The 16567-nt window shown below is 37.9% G+C and overlaps 1 protein-coding gene across 8 annotated transcripts in view; it reads right to left on the reverse strand.

Annotated features, from left to right (window-relative positions):
* TRAK1 (trafficking kinesin protein 1) overlaps positions 1-16567 on the reverse strand; it is a 94384-nt gene that overhangs the window by 16582 nt on the left and 61235 nt on the right. For 5 of the 8 annotated variants that reach the window (XM_089532748.1, XM_089532751.1, XM_089532745.1 and 2 more), the window contains 7 exons: positions 15284-15414; positions 15043-15117; positions 12523-12660; positions 11024-11100; positions 10015-10251; positions 8170-8486; positions 1313-1642 (listed from right to left, as the gene is read on the reverse strand). In XM_089532748.1, the coding sequence (XP_089388874.1) occupies positions 1313-1642; positions 8170-8486; positions 10015-10251; positions 11024-11100; positions 12523-12660; positions 15043-15117; positions 15284-15414 (1305 nt within the window). The remainder of the gene's footprint in view (positions 1-1312; positions 1643-8169; positions 8487-10014; positions 10252-11023; positions 11101-12522; positions 12661-15042; positions 15118-15283; positions 15415-16567) is intronic. The other 3 variants (XM_089532750.1, XM_089532747.1, XM_089532746.1) reach the window with 1 other exon arrangement.

Below are 16567 nucleotides of genomic sequence, written 5' to 3' on the forward strand. Positions count from 1 at the left end.
TCCTGAAAACTGTACAATGTTCTTCACTGCTTCTTTGACATACACATCTAAATTTTGTGATTTAAAACCACAAAATGGCAAACATTATTCCAGTTTTCAAACAATAAGAGTTTATGCTATCATTCCTATGGTAGTATATCCTAAAACTGAAGGAATGACTTGAGTAATAGACTTAATATCAGATCATATTAGCTTGAGAGCCTTGCCTGTCATGTAATGTACAACAGAAAATAATGTTATATTTTCATAAACATACAAATTAAAGTATATAATACTGAGAATTATTTTTCCCTGAATTGCTTCTCTGAGTAACAATTCAAGATTATACCACAAATGTAAATAAACATAACCCCCATTTGAAACAACGAAAATATTTGCTTATAAAGTTTGAAAATTTTAGATGTTTTCTGAGTAAAAAAATATCCTGTCTACTAAGATAAGATTAAAAGGTCATGTTGTATGTATGAAGGCACAGGTATGAAAACTTAGTCCTCCAATCTTGGCTCTTCTGCAAACCTCCTTGGGCTTATTTTTGGCAGGAAATTACTGAGAAAGCACAAGTTAGGCATTACAAGAAGCATTTTGTCTCCCAAATCCAACTTCCTTAAATATTGGCATACCAGGTACACAGCAGCTTTGGTGAAAGGAGTTGCATGTCACGGCTGTCATTTGGAGGAAAGAGGTTTTTTTAAAAACCCTCACCATCCTATTATACTGTAATCCCAAATCTAGAATCTGGCTGCAACTGCTATTAAACACAAATTGTGAAAATCCCTTTACTACAATATGTAGTTTTGGTTCTAAATAGTAATCAATTTCAAGAGCCTTCTATTATTAAATGAGAGAATGCTTGTGTTCAGTTACAAGGTCCTGTTTGCTACCTCTTGTGATGAAGAGTACTCCAATAACAATTTGTTGACTGAATACAAGCACAACGGCCCAAATTCTGCTTCAAAAGCAAACAATATTCTGAAAATAGTTGCTACCATAATGGTACAAATGCACAGACACACAAAACCAGCACAGACACACAAAACATAGTTTTTCTCTAAGGACCTAATGAATCACATTCTTTTAGCAGCCTTCTCTTATCAAACTGAAAGGGAGGGTGTTGTTAAAAGTACAAAAACAGTGATGATTTTGTTAGAAGCAGTTCTCAAAAGGGCTCATGTTAATTCTTGTGCACACTGTCGTGCAGAAGCTACACATGAAGCAACACTGTGGATGCTGCTCTGGATAGATGTGAGAATGGCCCAATAATCAACATCCTGCAAACATGGCAGTTGTGCTGGACTCAATGAGATTCCCTCACCAGACCCCTCATCATCGTCAGTCGCGGGTTCCTGCATCTCCTCTGGGAAAGCCTGAGAGCGACTTGGGTAATTCTCGCTGTCTGAAACAGTCACTTGTGCTTGGGACCTCTCACCTGAGGTCTCAGTGTGCTGGATCGGCGTCGAGGTAGCTAGGCCCTTGAATGTAATGTCACCTGACTCATCTTCTTCAAAATCATTAAGGCAGTATACTTCATCCTGGTCAAGGTCCAGAGTCCGGAAGCCCTTAGTAACAACCCCAGGCCGTGGGTCTAGAATACCTCCCAGATGAGGCTGAGCAAGCTGTTGCCAGTGATGCAAAGTGGCAGAACCTGGAGAGTTAGAAGACCAAAAGAAGAGTCAGAACAAAGATTTCCCTCCAAAGCAAAATTGTTTAAATCCCACTGTTTGTTTTAAAATCACAAAGATTTAAAACTGCTTACTAAAATGTCTCCCCAGTGAGAGTACGGATATCAAAAAGTTACTTTTGAATTCATTAAAATGCTAGTGCACAAAACTAAAAGCATGATTTTTAAAACATTTGTGACAGCAAAGACTATTGCCATTCATATCTTTAACAGGATAAAGCCCCCAAATTAGTGTATTATTCCAATTTTATTGTCTTGTTTTAATTCATATTTTTAAACTTTAGTTCTCATAGAATAAAAAGTAATGGAATAATGGAACAATAGAAAGAATATGGATATTTTAAAAAAAATAAATAACACTTATGCCCATATTGGCAAATGATCAGAAAATATGAACATCAAATGAAATATTTCTGGAGAAGAAGATATCATTGGGATCAGGTTTTCGTAGGTGGGGTATTTATACAGAGATCAGGCAGCTGTCTATCATTGATGAATTTGCTATCTGCATTGGCAGAAAGATCTTTTCTAACCTTATAATTTTATGATTCTATACTTCTAGGTTTTTCAAGATAGAATGATTGAAAGGAAACATGCTGTGAACACTGTCTAGAACTGATTACTAGAGGTTAAAGAAGTAGAGCTGTTCTACAAAGTAGTACAAACTACATCAGCTTTATAAATACATAAATAATAGTAACTGCATATTCTATTTGTTTGATCATCAAGCAAACTATTATTTGCACAAAACTTGCTAATGCATAAAGTATATTTTACTATACTGTACCTGTGAATTCTTCCATGGAATGAAAACAGTTTTGGTAAGAAAATATATGGTATTAAAATAAAAGTATAATACAGGCAACACTAATTAAAATAATCCATCTAATAGCATTGCTCAGTGTTGTATACTCAAGACTGCTGTTCTGGGGGAGACATAAATCCTGCGTTTAAAGAAAGCAGTGGAGCAACTCCTTGGGAAGGATTGGACTAGATTACATGGCATTATAGACTCTACTAAACTTGACCAAGTAAGAAAAAAACCAGTAAGACTACAAGAAATTCAGTGCAATAAGTACTATTTCCAGTATTTCCAGTGGAAAAATGTGGAAAAAGACACAGTGTGCATCCAAAGTTAAGTGTGGCTGCTCTTGAGTTAATATAATGCTTAATATCTTCGACATACCCTTTGTGAATTTCTAAAGCTATTTAATCCAAAAGTTAAATTGACCTCACTTATTTCAGTTTAAGGAAGTAAGGAAAATATTGCTATGACACATTTTACTAAACAAATGTTACTGTATTATGTGTAAAATTCAACTGTTTGCCAAGTTGGTGGAAGCCTAATTCTGTAGGAAATGGGACAAATGAGAAGATCTTTCTCCAAGAACACTGTGTCTGGGTATGTTGAGGGGAGTAGTCTGAAGCATCTTCACCAGTCCACAGAGCCCCTGTAACAAGGAGAAAACGAATGGAGTTGGCGGGCCAAAGGTGGTCGTGGGGGGAGATAATAAAAAGGTGTTAAGATCAATGAAGTCTAGAGAAGAGTGAATCGGAAGAAAAAGCTCTGCCCTGGGCAAAAGCAAGGAAGAAAACTGTGAGCATCTAGCTAAACCAAAGACTTTCCTGCATGTTTGTTGATGGAGTATAACCCTCTTTGTGTGGATTTCCTTTCTTAATAACCCAGAGAATGTTGATTATTTACTTATTTATCTGTATCTGTTTAATCTGTATCCCACTTTTCCCAAAAGAATGGACACAAGGATTAGTTTCAAGGTAAAATCTGACTGTGGTTTTCAAAATTCTTTTGAAATGTGTTCCAAACATCATCTGGTGTCTGTTACTCACAAAACACACACAACGCCTCAAAAATTCTGTTGGACTTGGCTACATAATATAAAATTACAATGATACAGTATGTGGAAGAAAGACTAGTGTTATTTTTTGAAATAAGGTATATCAAAACAAAATGTTAAATTAATTGTTGCGCTTGCACAGGACATTTTGTGAGTAATAGAGAACAGGACTGTTCTGATGGACTGAGCCCACTCATGTCTCCATGTAAATGCATTAAAATCATGCACTATATTAAAAGGTAACACAACTCTTCAACTAATAAGTGTGAGACCTGGTGTGCATTATAGAATTAGCAAAATATAATGGAGATGGGCAAAGTAAATTCCAACACTTAGCAAAGAGAGGTAAATTAATAATCAATGGGCCTTTACATAAAAGTCATGGCTCCATGCAGTACTTATACACCATTAAAGCAGTGTTAAAATGGATTATTTCTGCAGTGCAGATGAAGCTCATGTGTACTTTACTTGCTTTTATAACAATTCTGGAAAGCAAAAATTCTAAGAAGGATCTGTGAATCAGAGAATGTTGAAAAAAATCAGTGGGTACATTCATTTCCTCCTCCCCCATTTAGAATAATAGTTCTGAAGCAGAATTTCAGGTGACTGAATCATCATAGTGGAAAGGAACCGACAACCCAGATTATAATATTATGATTTATATTTGAATATATACAAGTTACTGTTGTTCTCTGCAAATGACTTCATTACTGTTGCTGTTATCATGCATTATAATTTCTAGCTCAAAATCTAGATTATTTTATGTACTTTGATCTCTTCAGATATTAATTGTTGCTGTTGTGTGCCTTCAAGTAATTTCTGACTTATGATGACCCTATCATAGGTTTTGTGTCTTTTTTTTTTTTTACAAGATTTGTTCAGTGGGGGTTTGCTTTTGTCTTCCTCAGAGGCTCAGAGAGGGCAACTTGCCCAAGATCACCCAGTGCATTTTCATGGCTGAGTGAGGATTCAAACCTATCTCCAGAGTCATAGTTCAGTGCTCAAACCACAACACCACACTGAGGGGCTGTACAGATGCAGCTGCCCTTTTACTGGCTGGAATGGGGCTGTGGCAACCCCATGCCATGGCCCTGATCTGTCTGCTGGAGAGTGCAAAAAGGAGCTGCAGAAAGTGGTGGCGCGGCTTTATGATGCCCTTTCGGTGCTGCGCCATTTGACGCAGCACCAGAGGGGCACTATGATGGCCCGTCATGGCACATCCCATGTAGACTGCCCATGAACCAAAATGGTACCCCGGGGTGGGGCTAGGACATCCAGCATGCGGACACTGCATCCTAGCTCCGCCCACAGGCTGGCACAAAGTGCCAGTCTGTAATGCCCCTGACTCTGCTGTATTTATGTAAAGATAAATATAGTTAAACATTTTTTATTTAAGAAAATTCTGAGTTTTAATATGATGGGGCAGTACAACCTTTAAATGGGAAATGTTGTTTCTGTTTTAATATATTACCAATGTGTTTTTAAAAACTGCTTTTAATTTGCATTTTAAACTACAGGTTAGCACTTCTAATCAGGAAATTCAAAAATGTCCAAACCCCAAAACTTTTTGCCACCCATTTCTGCCTTCAAGGTTACAGTTGAATTCTTCCTATTTGTTTGTCTCTCAGATCCTCAGTCGCTCTTCAACTTTGTGTCTCATACACAATACAAGTAGCAAATAAGACACAAGGCTGGAGAGAGACAAGTGAGCAGAACCACTGATGCTACCTCAAAGGTAGAAGTGGGTAGCTGGCAGGAAAAAGTCGTGAGGCTGGAGACAGACTTATTATCTGTGAAACGGCAGGAATTCACACCTCCCGCCATTCACAGACCCTCATGTCTCTCTCCAGCCTTGCAAATACAGTACAGGTACACTACCTGTGTTTTCCAAAATCCAAATCATCATCATCCCAGCTCTGAAACACTTCTGGTCCCAAGCACTTTGTATAACCTGTAGTGTTTTTAAATACAAATTCAATCTGATTTTTAAACTTTTGCACAGAAAGATTTTAAATTGTATTTTTTAAGGTTGTACACTGTCTTGGATCCCATGTTTGGAGAAAGGAAGGATATAAATAAATAAATTAAGCAAAGGAATAGTACAAAGGTGTATATAAGTTTCCTTCTGCTGCAAAATAAACAGATATCAGAATATTTTCACATAACCCTTTGCAAGGTTTTATTTTTTTTAAAGAAGTAAATTATTAGGCTTAATTTTCAGGGACATAAGAGTTTAACTGATATACCTTATTTCAACAATGGTTCTGGATAACCAATGGACACACAGTGCTTTCATGTGTTCTATCCCATTCAGTTGTGTTTCCTAAGTTTATTTGATGGTGGGGATGTGAGTGAGACAATGGTGAAGGGAATAATCTGGGTCTTACACAATACATTCTCTGGAACAAGAATCCCGCATATGGAAACTCTAGGTCTCCATTTTTATTTTTTTGCATGTATGATGACTGGACAACTGAGAGCCAGAATATGGGTATAGAAAGAGTGTCAAAGACTACCCTGTGCCACCAATGACAAATAAATATGTGTACTGTGGCTCTTTAACATATGCTACTGACTCTGTAGCTGCTAATCTGCTAAATGATATTTACCTCTGCCTAACAAAGACACATCATAAACTAGAAACAAATCACTTGTTCTGTATAAGGTTCTATTAGAATACATGTTTGTTAGAACAGGTTGAGGAATATGTTAGATATGTCAGATATTGTTAAGTCAGTTTCCATTAGCCCTAACCAGTGAAGGATGATGGAAACTGCAGTCTAACAACATGTGAAGGATCACACATTCTCCACCTCTATTTTTAGAAGTTGGTGGTAGTAGTGACAAGGGTATCATGAAGGTGAAGCCAAATACGAAAGAGTAGAGTTTTATAAAAGTAAAAGGATAGGCATACTGTTATCTATTCTGTAATGAAGGCTGCCCTAATTTTTACCTGCAATAGGGGAAATGAACATTCCATGTATGAGGGCTGCAAAGTCTGCAGCAAACAATAGTTTATATTGGAAGCAATTTAACCACGCACTAAAGTTCTTTGTACTTTTATATATATATTCCTTTTAAGACACAGTGTGAAAAATAATACAATGACATTTTAAAGTACAATGAGTTACAAATAGATGGAGAGAGAGAGAAATCATATATGTATCTGCTGATAAATATTTTTTTTCAAGACGGTTTCCCAGTTTCAAGAACAATTTCTGCCCGACAGATTTCTTCTAGAATACATATATAGAAGGACTCAAATATTCTCCAACCCCCAAAGCAAATGGATGGTAAACATTTTAAACTAGGAAGGCGGCCAGTGACATGAGTAGGTTGTCGAGATAGGAAAAAAAGGTTCAATACACAAAGAAAAAAAGAAAGAAAGTGAAAAAGCAAGAGAGACAGAGAAGATGGAGACTGAAAGTTTATTGAAGAAAGCAGAGATATACTGAATATGGGTGACAGAAACCAATTACAATGCTAATAATCAGTAAATGAAGGTTTGTTATTATCTATCCTTTCCCTAAAGTGTTTCAGAATCTGGGCCAGGCACTTTATGGAATCTGAAGAAAATACAACTTTTTGACTCATTTGAACTGGTAGTGGTTGCCATTTTCACATAAAATGTAAGGAAATAATTGTTGTTGTGTGCCTTCAAGTCTTATGGCAACCCTAAAGCGAGTCTATCATGGGGGTTTCTTAGCAAGATTTGTTCAGAGGAGGTTTACCATTGCTATCCTCTGAGGCTGAGAGGGTGTGACTTGCCCAAAGTCACCCAGTGGTTATGGCTGAACTGTGATTTGAACCCTGCTCTCCAGAGTCATCGCCCAATGTTCAAACCACTACAACACGCTGGCTCCCTAAAGAAATAATTATTCACCAATAAAGAATAAAAATAATCATGTCTTACATGGACCATGGACCAACTCAAAATAGTTTATGGAATAAAATAATAATAATCAAAATAGTCAATGGACAGATTTGGAAATTAGAAACCCCATGACTGCAAACCAAACACAAGAGTAAAGCATTGAACATAAAGGATTGCAACTGTCATGTACTATAAACATCTTTAGTGTCTAAGGAAATGGGGGAAATATGGACATCCTGGTCTTTCTTGAGTTAAGTGTGTAAAATGATGTGCATTGGTTTGTAACAGCCACTCTGGAATCAATGGAACAATTCATATACAATTAATATGAGACTGTAGCTTGTGCAGATGTTTAAAAAATTCCACTGTCTGAACACACATTGTAATTTAAAGTATTCTCACTCAATGCTATTATTATTCCCTGTACCAATATATTTTTTTACCTTTTCTCTCTTTCTGCACAGTGGTCTATAAATATACGATTGAACATAAGAGTTCAAATTAATTTATTGAACTATATTAATATAATCCTGAAATATGTTAGAGACATGGCACAGTATAATCTTGCTCCAAAAGTTGCTTGCTTAAAACCAAAAACAAATAGCTTTAATTTCAGAAGAGTTCAAACAAGCAATGTGGAAGGCTATCTCTAAAGTAAAAGGAGTATGTGTTACAGAGGTTTACTGCTTCCTGTTGATGGAGGAGAGACCACAGACAGTCACTAAGGAAAACAGATAAAGGTCGAGGGGCTTTATTATCACCTTCTAAGGGCTTCACAATCTGAAGCTTCTCTGGGAGGTATGAGCGGCTGCTGATGGACATTCCTGAATATCCAGTAAATTCAGAAAACCTGGAGTGAGTTCCCAACGACATGATACTCTCCGTTGGAGTAATGGAGCCACTATGGAATTCTCCCTTCTCAGCCAATTCTCTCAGCTTTCTTTCTTGCTCTTCTTCAAAGAACTTCCTCTCTGACAGGTAATTCTCTCTTCGAAGGGACAGCCTGCGAAGAGCTGTTTCTAGGTCACTGGAACCAGGTGTTCCTGGGGTTCCAGGTTTTTTGTTCTTTTCATCATTTCTGAAAAAAAAATAAATCAAACATATTTTATTGATAATTTGCATACAGACAACAAGAGGAATAAGGGGTATGAAAACAATCAGTTTTGAACTGTGACAAAAAATGAAATTTCAATATCTCTATGGGAGATACTGTATATTTCACTTTACCATCAGAATAGCTTATTGTCAATTGAATGGTATGGGTAGAATAGGAGTGGGCAACCTCCTTGGATCTGGGGGTGAGCTTTCTAATCTTGGGGATCAAGGACCACACAGACTTCCAAAAATGTTTGAGCCAAGGGGAAAGATCACCACCTAGGCTTCCAGGATGTGCAATTCACTCTTTGTCCTCCGATTGTCCTTCAATTGCGTACGGATTGTCCTTCGGCCACACATTGTCCAACACCAAGCAAGAATGGTATCAGAGTGGTTCACTGTTACTTTACCTAGCACCTTGAAAAAGACTGGCCCTTTTTATCCAGGCTTCATAATCTGCCCAAATTAGGAGAGATCAGTAGTGCTCCTCCGTGATTTTATAAATATAGATGGCTATAAGAAATGCAGTGCATTCCACACCAAGGCTGCACACATCCACACTGCAAGAATAACTGCCATGGTTCAATGCTATGTAATTCTGGGAATTGTAGTTTTGTGAGACATTTTGCCTTCTCTGTCAGATATGCTGGTGCAACAACAAACTACAATTCACAGAATTCGATAGCACTGAACCATGGCAGTTAAAGTGGTGTCAAACCTGATTGTTTCTGCAATGTGGATGCAGCCCAAGAAGAAGAAGGGCAGACTATTGTTGCTTCCACCTGGAGGCACCAAACACACCTTTTTTTGAAACTCGACATGGGCATCAGATCAATCCAGTAATGACTGCCAGACAGAACACAAAACTAGGACTAGAAATAATTTTCTTTTCTTTTTCAGAAAAGATGGACAGGCTTTCAGTAACACAGAAAATTGTTTTAGGGACCACAAACTTCTCATAAGTTATCGAGCCAAGTTTTTTCCTAAGGCTGATGCTAAGTATTAACAACTGGCAATGAAACCAGCATTGATGGCCAACTAATTCATGGTGAAAAAATCTAAGCTCACAAACTGATTCAAACAATTTTGAACTGTTTGTCTATCTGAATACTGACTTATTAGGAGGATGTTCTGTTCTTAGTAATTACCATTCAACTATTGGGGTGGAAAGCAAAAGTTTTAATTAGTTTAACTTAAAAGAGATTTTAGGCAGCATCTGCACCAAATCATTTGGCTGAACCACATTATCTCTGCTGTTATATTAAATTAAAAACCAGAATTACCCAAGAATGATGTCTAGTACTTCTAGAAAGCTTGGTAAACATGACCAAGATTAGAAGACTGGAAGACAGTAATATGCTAAAACCAGCTTTCATCCAAGCATTTTGAATACAGCAGATACGATTCTTCTGATGACAGGCTAGTAAGCTACATACAAGTAAAGATACAAGACACTAAAGAGATGAAATTGCACTAGAGATGTACCCAAACTTCAGCTATACAATACTGACCCAGAGTCAGTAGATTCAGTTTCTAGGATGATGCTATTAGTTTTGTTGTCTATCACAATACTGGAGATGTCTCCTCCATAGAAGCTTGACCGTGGTGTGCTGACACAACTAGAAATAACTGAGTTCATTGCTGACGATTGGTTTGATCCTGGGATATTCATTGGAGATGGAGTTAGGGATCTCTGTTTTACCACCTGATTAACATTTCGTACTGTATCAAAGACTCTCTTGTGATGGCTGGCAAAGAAACAGATAGTTAGTAATAACAAAATACCTATCTTAAGAGATATATGATTAAGTCTTCTAAAATCATTTCATAGGTAATAGAGCTTTTGTAAAAGAATAATCCTGTGTGACTGTGTGATTACATATTCTTTGCAATGATTATAAATGGATAGGCATTTATTACATTGTTAAAAGTTGTTTATTATTCTGAAAAATAAGAATAGAAATTTTATTTTTACCCCGCCTCTCTGGCAGGATAAGGAAGAATTGTAAAATTTTCCTGAACAGTGTTTCATATTTTCTATATTACCTGCTCAACAAGCCTATGCATGTGATTCTTGGCCCATATAGAGGCCAGGATGAGAGCCTCATAGACTTACACTCCCCCTCTCAGCTGTACTGCCCACTGGAAGAAAATAATAGTTGACTTTGATGATCCCACACTGAATGTGGCATCTCTCTGTTTATTCAAGATAGTTCTAGTTGTATAGCCAGGGAAATCCTCCATCGAAATAAAACTGGAATCCTCTGGTGCACTTATGTTCACACTGCAGCAATGGTAACATATAAGTACAATGTCTGTTCCCTCTAAATCCTTCTATTTTAAAAGGCTCACAAAAAAACTAAGCAGAAAAACGGCTACAGCATTAGGAGAGGTACAGTACATTAATTAATTGAGACTACATAAAACGTTTGATACTTATCACTTGAAACTTCAAGTACTTGTTAAATTATGTTTTTTTTTTAATTCAAACATCAAAGTTTCATAATACATTGGCCATACGTTAAGTCAGGGGAGTCAGGTTCTTCCAGATGAAGTTCTTTTCGCATTGACCCTTCAATTTCAGCTGCCAAAGAATCCTGTTAAGACAATTTTAAAAGATGTTAACATCATGTAGCAACACATCTATTTTTGTAATGTTTACTGAGTTCATGACTGGATATACAACATATGTGTGTGGTAGCTAAAAATTAGAGACAATGCACTAAATTTATTAGTACTGTGATTTTTACAGAGATAGAATCATAGAATTGTAGAGTTGAAAGAGACCACAAGGACCATCCAGTCCAATCCCCTGCCATGCAGGAAATCTCAATCAAAGCATCCTGACAGATGGCCATCCAGCCTCTGTTTAAAGACCTCCAGAGAAGAAGACTCCACTACACTCTGAGGGAGTTTGTTCCACTGTCGAACAGCCCTTACTGTCAGGAAGTTCCTCCTAATGTTGAGGTGGAATCGCTTTTCCTGTAGCTTGCATCCATTGTTCCGGGTCCTGTTCTCTGGAGCAGCAGAAAACAAGCTTGCTCCCTCCTCAATATGACATCCCTTCAAATATTTAAACAGGGCTATCATATCACCTCTTAACCTTCTCTTCTCCAGGCCAAACATCCCCAGCTCCCTAAGTCATTCCTCATAGGGCATGGTTTCCAGACCCTTCACTATTTTAGTTGCCCTCGTTTGGACACACTCCAGTTTCTCAATGTCCTTTTTGAATTGTGGTGCCCAGAACTGGACAGAATATTCCACGTAAGGCCTGACCAAAGCATAATACAGTGGTACTATTACTTCCCTTGATCTAGACACTATACTTTTATTGAGACAACCTAAAATTGCATTGGCCTTTTTAGCTGCCGCATCACACTGTTGATTCATGTTCAACTTGTGGTCTACTTGGACTCCTAGATCCCTTTCACATGTAGTTTCATTCAGCCAGGTGTCCCCCCTCCTATATCTGTGCATTTCATTTTTCCACCCTAAGTGCATTACCTTAGATTACTCTGTGTTGAATTTCATTTTGTTAGCTTTGTCCCAGCTTTCCAGTCTATTCAGGTCATTTTGAATTTTGATCCTGTCCTCTGGGGTATTTGCTACTCCTCCTAATTTGGTGTCATCTGCAAATTTGATAAGTATGCCCCAATTTGATAAGTATGCCCCTTAGTTGAAAGAAATTAGTTTATTTGTACTTTGCTCCCTATCCAGGAATGTCTGTAAAACCACAGAAATAGATAGTCTTCCCTGTTATGGATCCATTATCAATTGTGCAACTTGTATTTCATGTTATAAAGTTTCATAAACAATGTCTGACAAATTTTTAAGGAGTACTGAGTGTTTTAAGTTTGTTTTAATCTTCATTTTCCTAAAAAAAAATGAGTGAAAATTGTTACTGATTCAGTTTCTCAACCTGCCAAAACATCTTTGGGATCCATAATTTTTAAAGGTAATCTATGTTACGTTGGTGCAAGAGAAATGTGCCAGAAAAGATTTCTTGTAGGATTTCTCACCATGGGGAAAAGGCCTAATGAATGGTAACGGCGTGATATGGCATTTGGCATTGTTTTGTTTCTAAGGTTCTTCAGTTCTTCTTGCGCCTCATGAAGCATTTCCATACACTCTGCGTATTTGTCTTCCAGCTCTCGTAACTGCAATACATAAAGAGAAATGATTTCCATGAATCATCATCTATCTAAATGCTGAGGATAACAATGTGAACAAAAAACACTTTTGGAAAAAGCCAAACAACTAATGTGTGTTTATGAACCACCCATTTCACATGTACATTTTGACCAAATATGCATGATATATGTTTCAGTGACGGCACTTTACTATTCTTGAAGATACTAGCTTTTGAGTGCTGGCTTTTGAAGGAGCTAAAAAAGCAAGAGAGAGCCAGTGTTACATAGTGGTTTAATGTAGGACTATGACTGGAGACCTGGGTTCGATTCCCAGCTTGGCCATGAAACCCACTGGGTGACCTTGGCAAGTCACAAGCTCTCATCCTCAAGGGAAGGCAATGGCAAACCTCCTCTGAATCTTGCCAATAAACCTCATGATAGGCTTGTCTTAAGGTCATCATAAGTCAGAAACAATTTGAAGGCACACAACACATGCACCAGAACTGAGTGAAAACTACATATAATTATCTCCATCTTGCAAAATGTATTCTGTGTCTCTTAACACAGAGGGCAAAAAAGCTATCAAGAGCAGAGAAGAACTATCACTTAGTCATGAAGGCATTACAGATGTCTGTAGCCCCTGGGATTGCAGAAAGCCTCAGCCATACAATTTGAAGCTTCTGTGGCAATAAGGACAAAAAAATCTTACTATTTAATTTTAAAAAATCAGAAAAGGAAACAAAGCAAAGTCTGCCCTTAAACAATGTCTGTAGGGAAACTGGTAAAATGTATAACACTTATTTCGGTAGTCTTTGGGGAAAGAAACAGTGAATCTTGGATATTTAACATACAACCTTACCTGGTAGTTAAACTGTCAAAAAAAAAATAACAGCCTAACACTACGTGGAGTTACATATGTTTGACACCACTACTATAAATGGGAGACAACTTTACTTGTAGTTGTTAAATCCCACTTTGTTCAATTGAATATACTTTGGGGTTGGTGTGCATAATAGGTATGGGAATGGTACTTTCTACAGGCTTGCAAGCAATCCTCTGGAGGATCCAACACCATTCTTGGAACTCCTACTGACTTCCCATAACTCCCAGTATTCCCAAAATCTGAAGGCCAAAACCTCAGTTCTTTAATAAAAAAATTATTTTGAGAATGCAATTAAGGCAAATGATGTTATTATATCAAGACAGCCTCCAACACTGACTGGGAGTGATGCAACATAACGTCTACCCTGCTAAAATGTTGGCTGCGACAGGGCACTATGGCAAAGAAGCCTGAAATGCTGCAGCGTATCCCTCCGGGCTCGGAATGATTCCCACTTCTGATGTACACTTCTGATGTACACTTGTTGTGTGCTTTCAACCCAACTTGCTTTGCAAGATCTGTTCTGAGGTTTGCCTTTGCCTTCCTCTGAGATTGAGAAAATATGACTTGCCTAATGTCACCCATGGATGAGTAGAGATTCAAATCCTAGTCTCCAGAGTAATAGGCCACTGCACCACACAGGCTGTCACAGCCCTAGCTCTCCTTTTTATGTGAGTTGTACATGTGTCATTTGCACTGAAGAGCATAGTCCTTATTTAAACTGAAAAAAACCACAAATGAGCAAAAAAGACCATCCCTTTGCGGTGTCTTGAGCAGCATCACAGCGAAGCACTTAGATGCCACAAGCTCTGCCACCACCCTGAAGCAGTGTCATGTCACATGCCCGACCTCACAGGGGACAGCTTTGCAGCATAGCATTTACATGCCACACGAGTGCCGCAAAGCCGGTGTGGAACCAGAAAAGCCAGCTTCTGACCAGCTGACGCTTCTTTTTGTGCCGGCAAAAAGCCGGGTTGGGGCTGTGGTGTGTGGTTGCTGTGGCCCTAATGGCGTTCAAAGGGGTGGTGTCAAGCCACTGCTTCAAGTTTATCTGTTTTGGCCCAAAGTTCATGCTTCAAAGGTTTGGCTTGAGGATGGCTCCCCTGTAGTGTCAGATCCACTACCAAGTCAAACATATGGAGCTACATACAGATAGTAGCCTTTTCTCAAGCCCACATTTACATTTGGTCTAACCCCCCCCCAAAAAAAAAGCCATTAATACTTACAACTGCAGTCCCTCTTAGGACTATGCTATAGAAGGATTTTTCCCTTTTTACACAGACTAGAATTGAAATGGATACTAAATTTCACAGTAATATCAATTTAACACTGTGACACTGAGATTGTGTGTACCTGTTAGATTCAATTATCTGGTATGTATACATTCATCTCTAATTTGAATCATTCTTCTGGTATGATTCCAAGCAATATTGGTCAAATTAAACAAACAAACAAACAAACAAAAATTAAGACCACCACAAAGCAATTTCCCAGCTCCAAAAGCAAGAGCATTAAATGGCCATACTCACTTCTGCTGTGAGCTGCCTTTGGGCATCTTTAGCTGCTCCCAGATGTTGTACAAGTTCTTCATTTTCTACTGTACACTAAAAAGCAATAAAATAAAAATAATACATCATATTAACAATTACATGGTTTCTCTTCTTTTATATACATTCTATCAATTTCAATATTACAAGGGTCTGTCAGAAGCATCCAGACCATTTGTATTACAATACAGGTATTTCCAACCAGCCATTCCTTGAATCTTACAGCTTTTGCCTTCTTCTGCAAATCAACTATCTGAGAAAGTAGATGGGTAATTTCTTCTTGTTGTCGAGCAGCATCTTCTGTTTTCTTGGCCAATTCTTCAGATATACTAGCAATCTGAATATTTGCATCTCCTTAAAAAATCAAAAAATATATATAAAAATTAAACAATGATCTTAAATAATTGTTACATCAATTATATTCTACATCATTACAAGTGAAGATGTATTGATGAAGAGATGTTCCTGAAGAAAGCAAGAGAGATAACCAATGCACAATCAGGCATTCAAAAGGATTTCTAGTCACTGGAGAAATACATAGAATGCTGGAGCCCTTAACACTGGCAAAGTAAATATTACTATACCTCAGCCAAGTAATAAGCTCAGAGTAATTATAGGCTGCCTCTCGACCCACTCCCCAAATCCACTAGCCTGCAGAGGGCTGGCAAAAAGTGACACAGAGTTCTGCCTCTCCTATAGCAACTCAATGCACATTTATGCTGGGGATGAAGAAAGTGTGGAGAGATGTTCCATATTCTGGTAGCCTGTTTGGCTTCTGATATCTAGGACAGAGGAAAGACAAAGTGCCACACCTTAAAAAAACACAGTGGATTTTAAATTCTCTGACTTATTTCAGTGGGACTATGGTACAACTGTGTGAAGTAAAATTGCTTCACTTGCTGAAATGGAACTCTCACTAGAAGCCGAAATGACTAAACTGGCACTATTATATTTTGCACCCATCATGAGAAAACATGACTCATTCAAAAATGTAATAATGCTTGGTAAAGCTTAAGGCAGCAACAACAACAAAAATACCACATTAGAAATGGATTGACACAATCATGGAAGTCATGGCCCTGAGTTTACAAGACATGAACAGGGCTATTAGTAAGAAGGTCTCCTGGAGATATCTCATTCACAGGGTTGCTGTAAACTGAAGTGGATTTGAGGGTACATTAATTATTAGTTTAAACAAAATATTCTTTAAATCTTTTCAGGTAGGTAGTGACAGTACCAGCAACAGTTCATTGGGTAAAGACACTTTCTTCACCAAAAATAACAGCAAGACCATTTTTTAAAAGTGATTATTAACAGAATTATACATCAGTCATTCACATCACAGCTCTGTGTGAAGGGCTTTTGTCAAAAGCACATCTATGCTTGGTTTCTTCCTCTGTTGTTTCACTGAATGAACTCATAGTATAGAATGTAATGAGGAAAATAACCCTCCCAGCCCCAGGGCAGTTCTGTGGCCTTGGGGCCCCCAGAACTCCCAGGAGTTTGA

The sequence above is a fragment of the Sceloporus occidentalis genome, unplaced genomic scaffold (genome assembly GCF_023333645.1).
Source record: "Sceloporus occidentalis isolate IW3139 unplaced genomic scaffold, rSceOcc1.0.p SCAF_7, whole genome shotgun sequence".
NCBI classification, from domain to species: domain Eukaryota; kingdom Metazoa; phylum Chordata; class Lepidosauria; order Squamata; family Phrynosomatidae; genus Sceloporus; species Sceloporus occidentalis.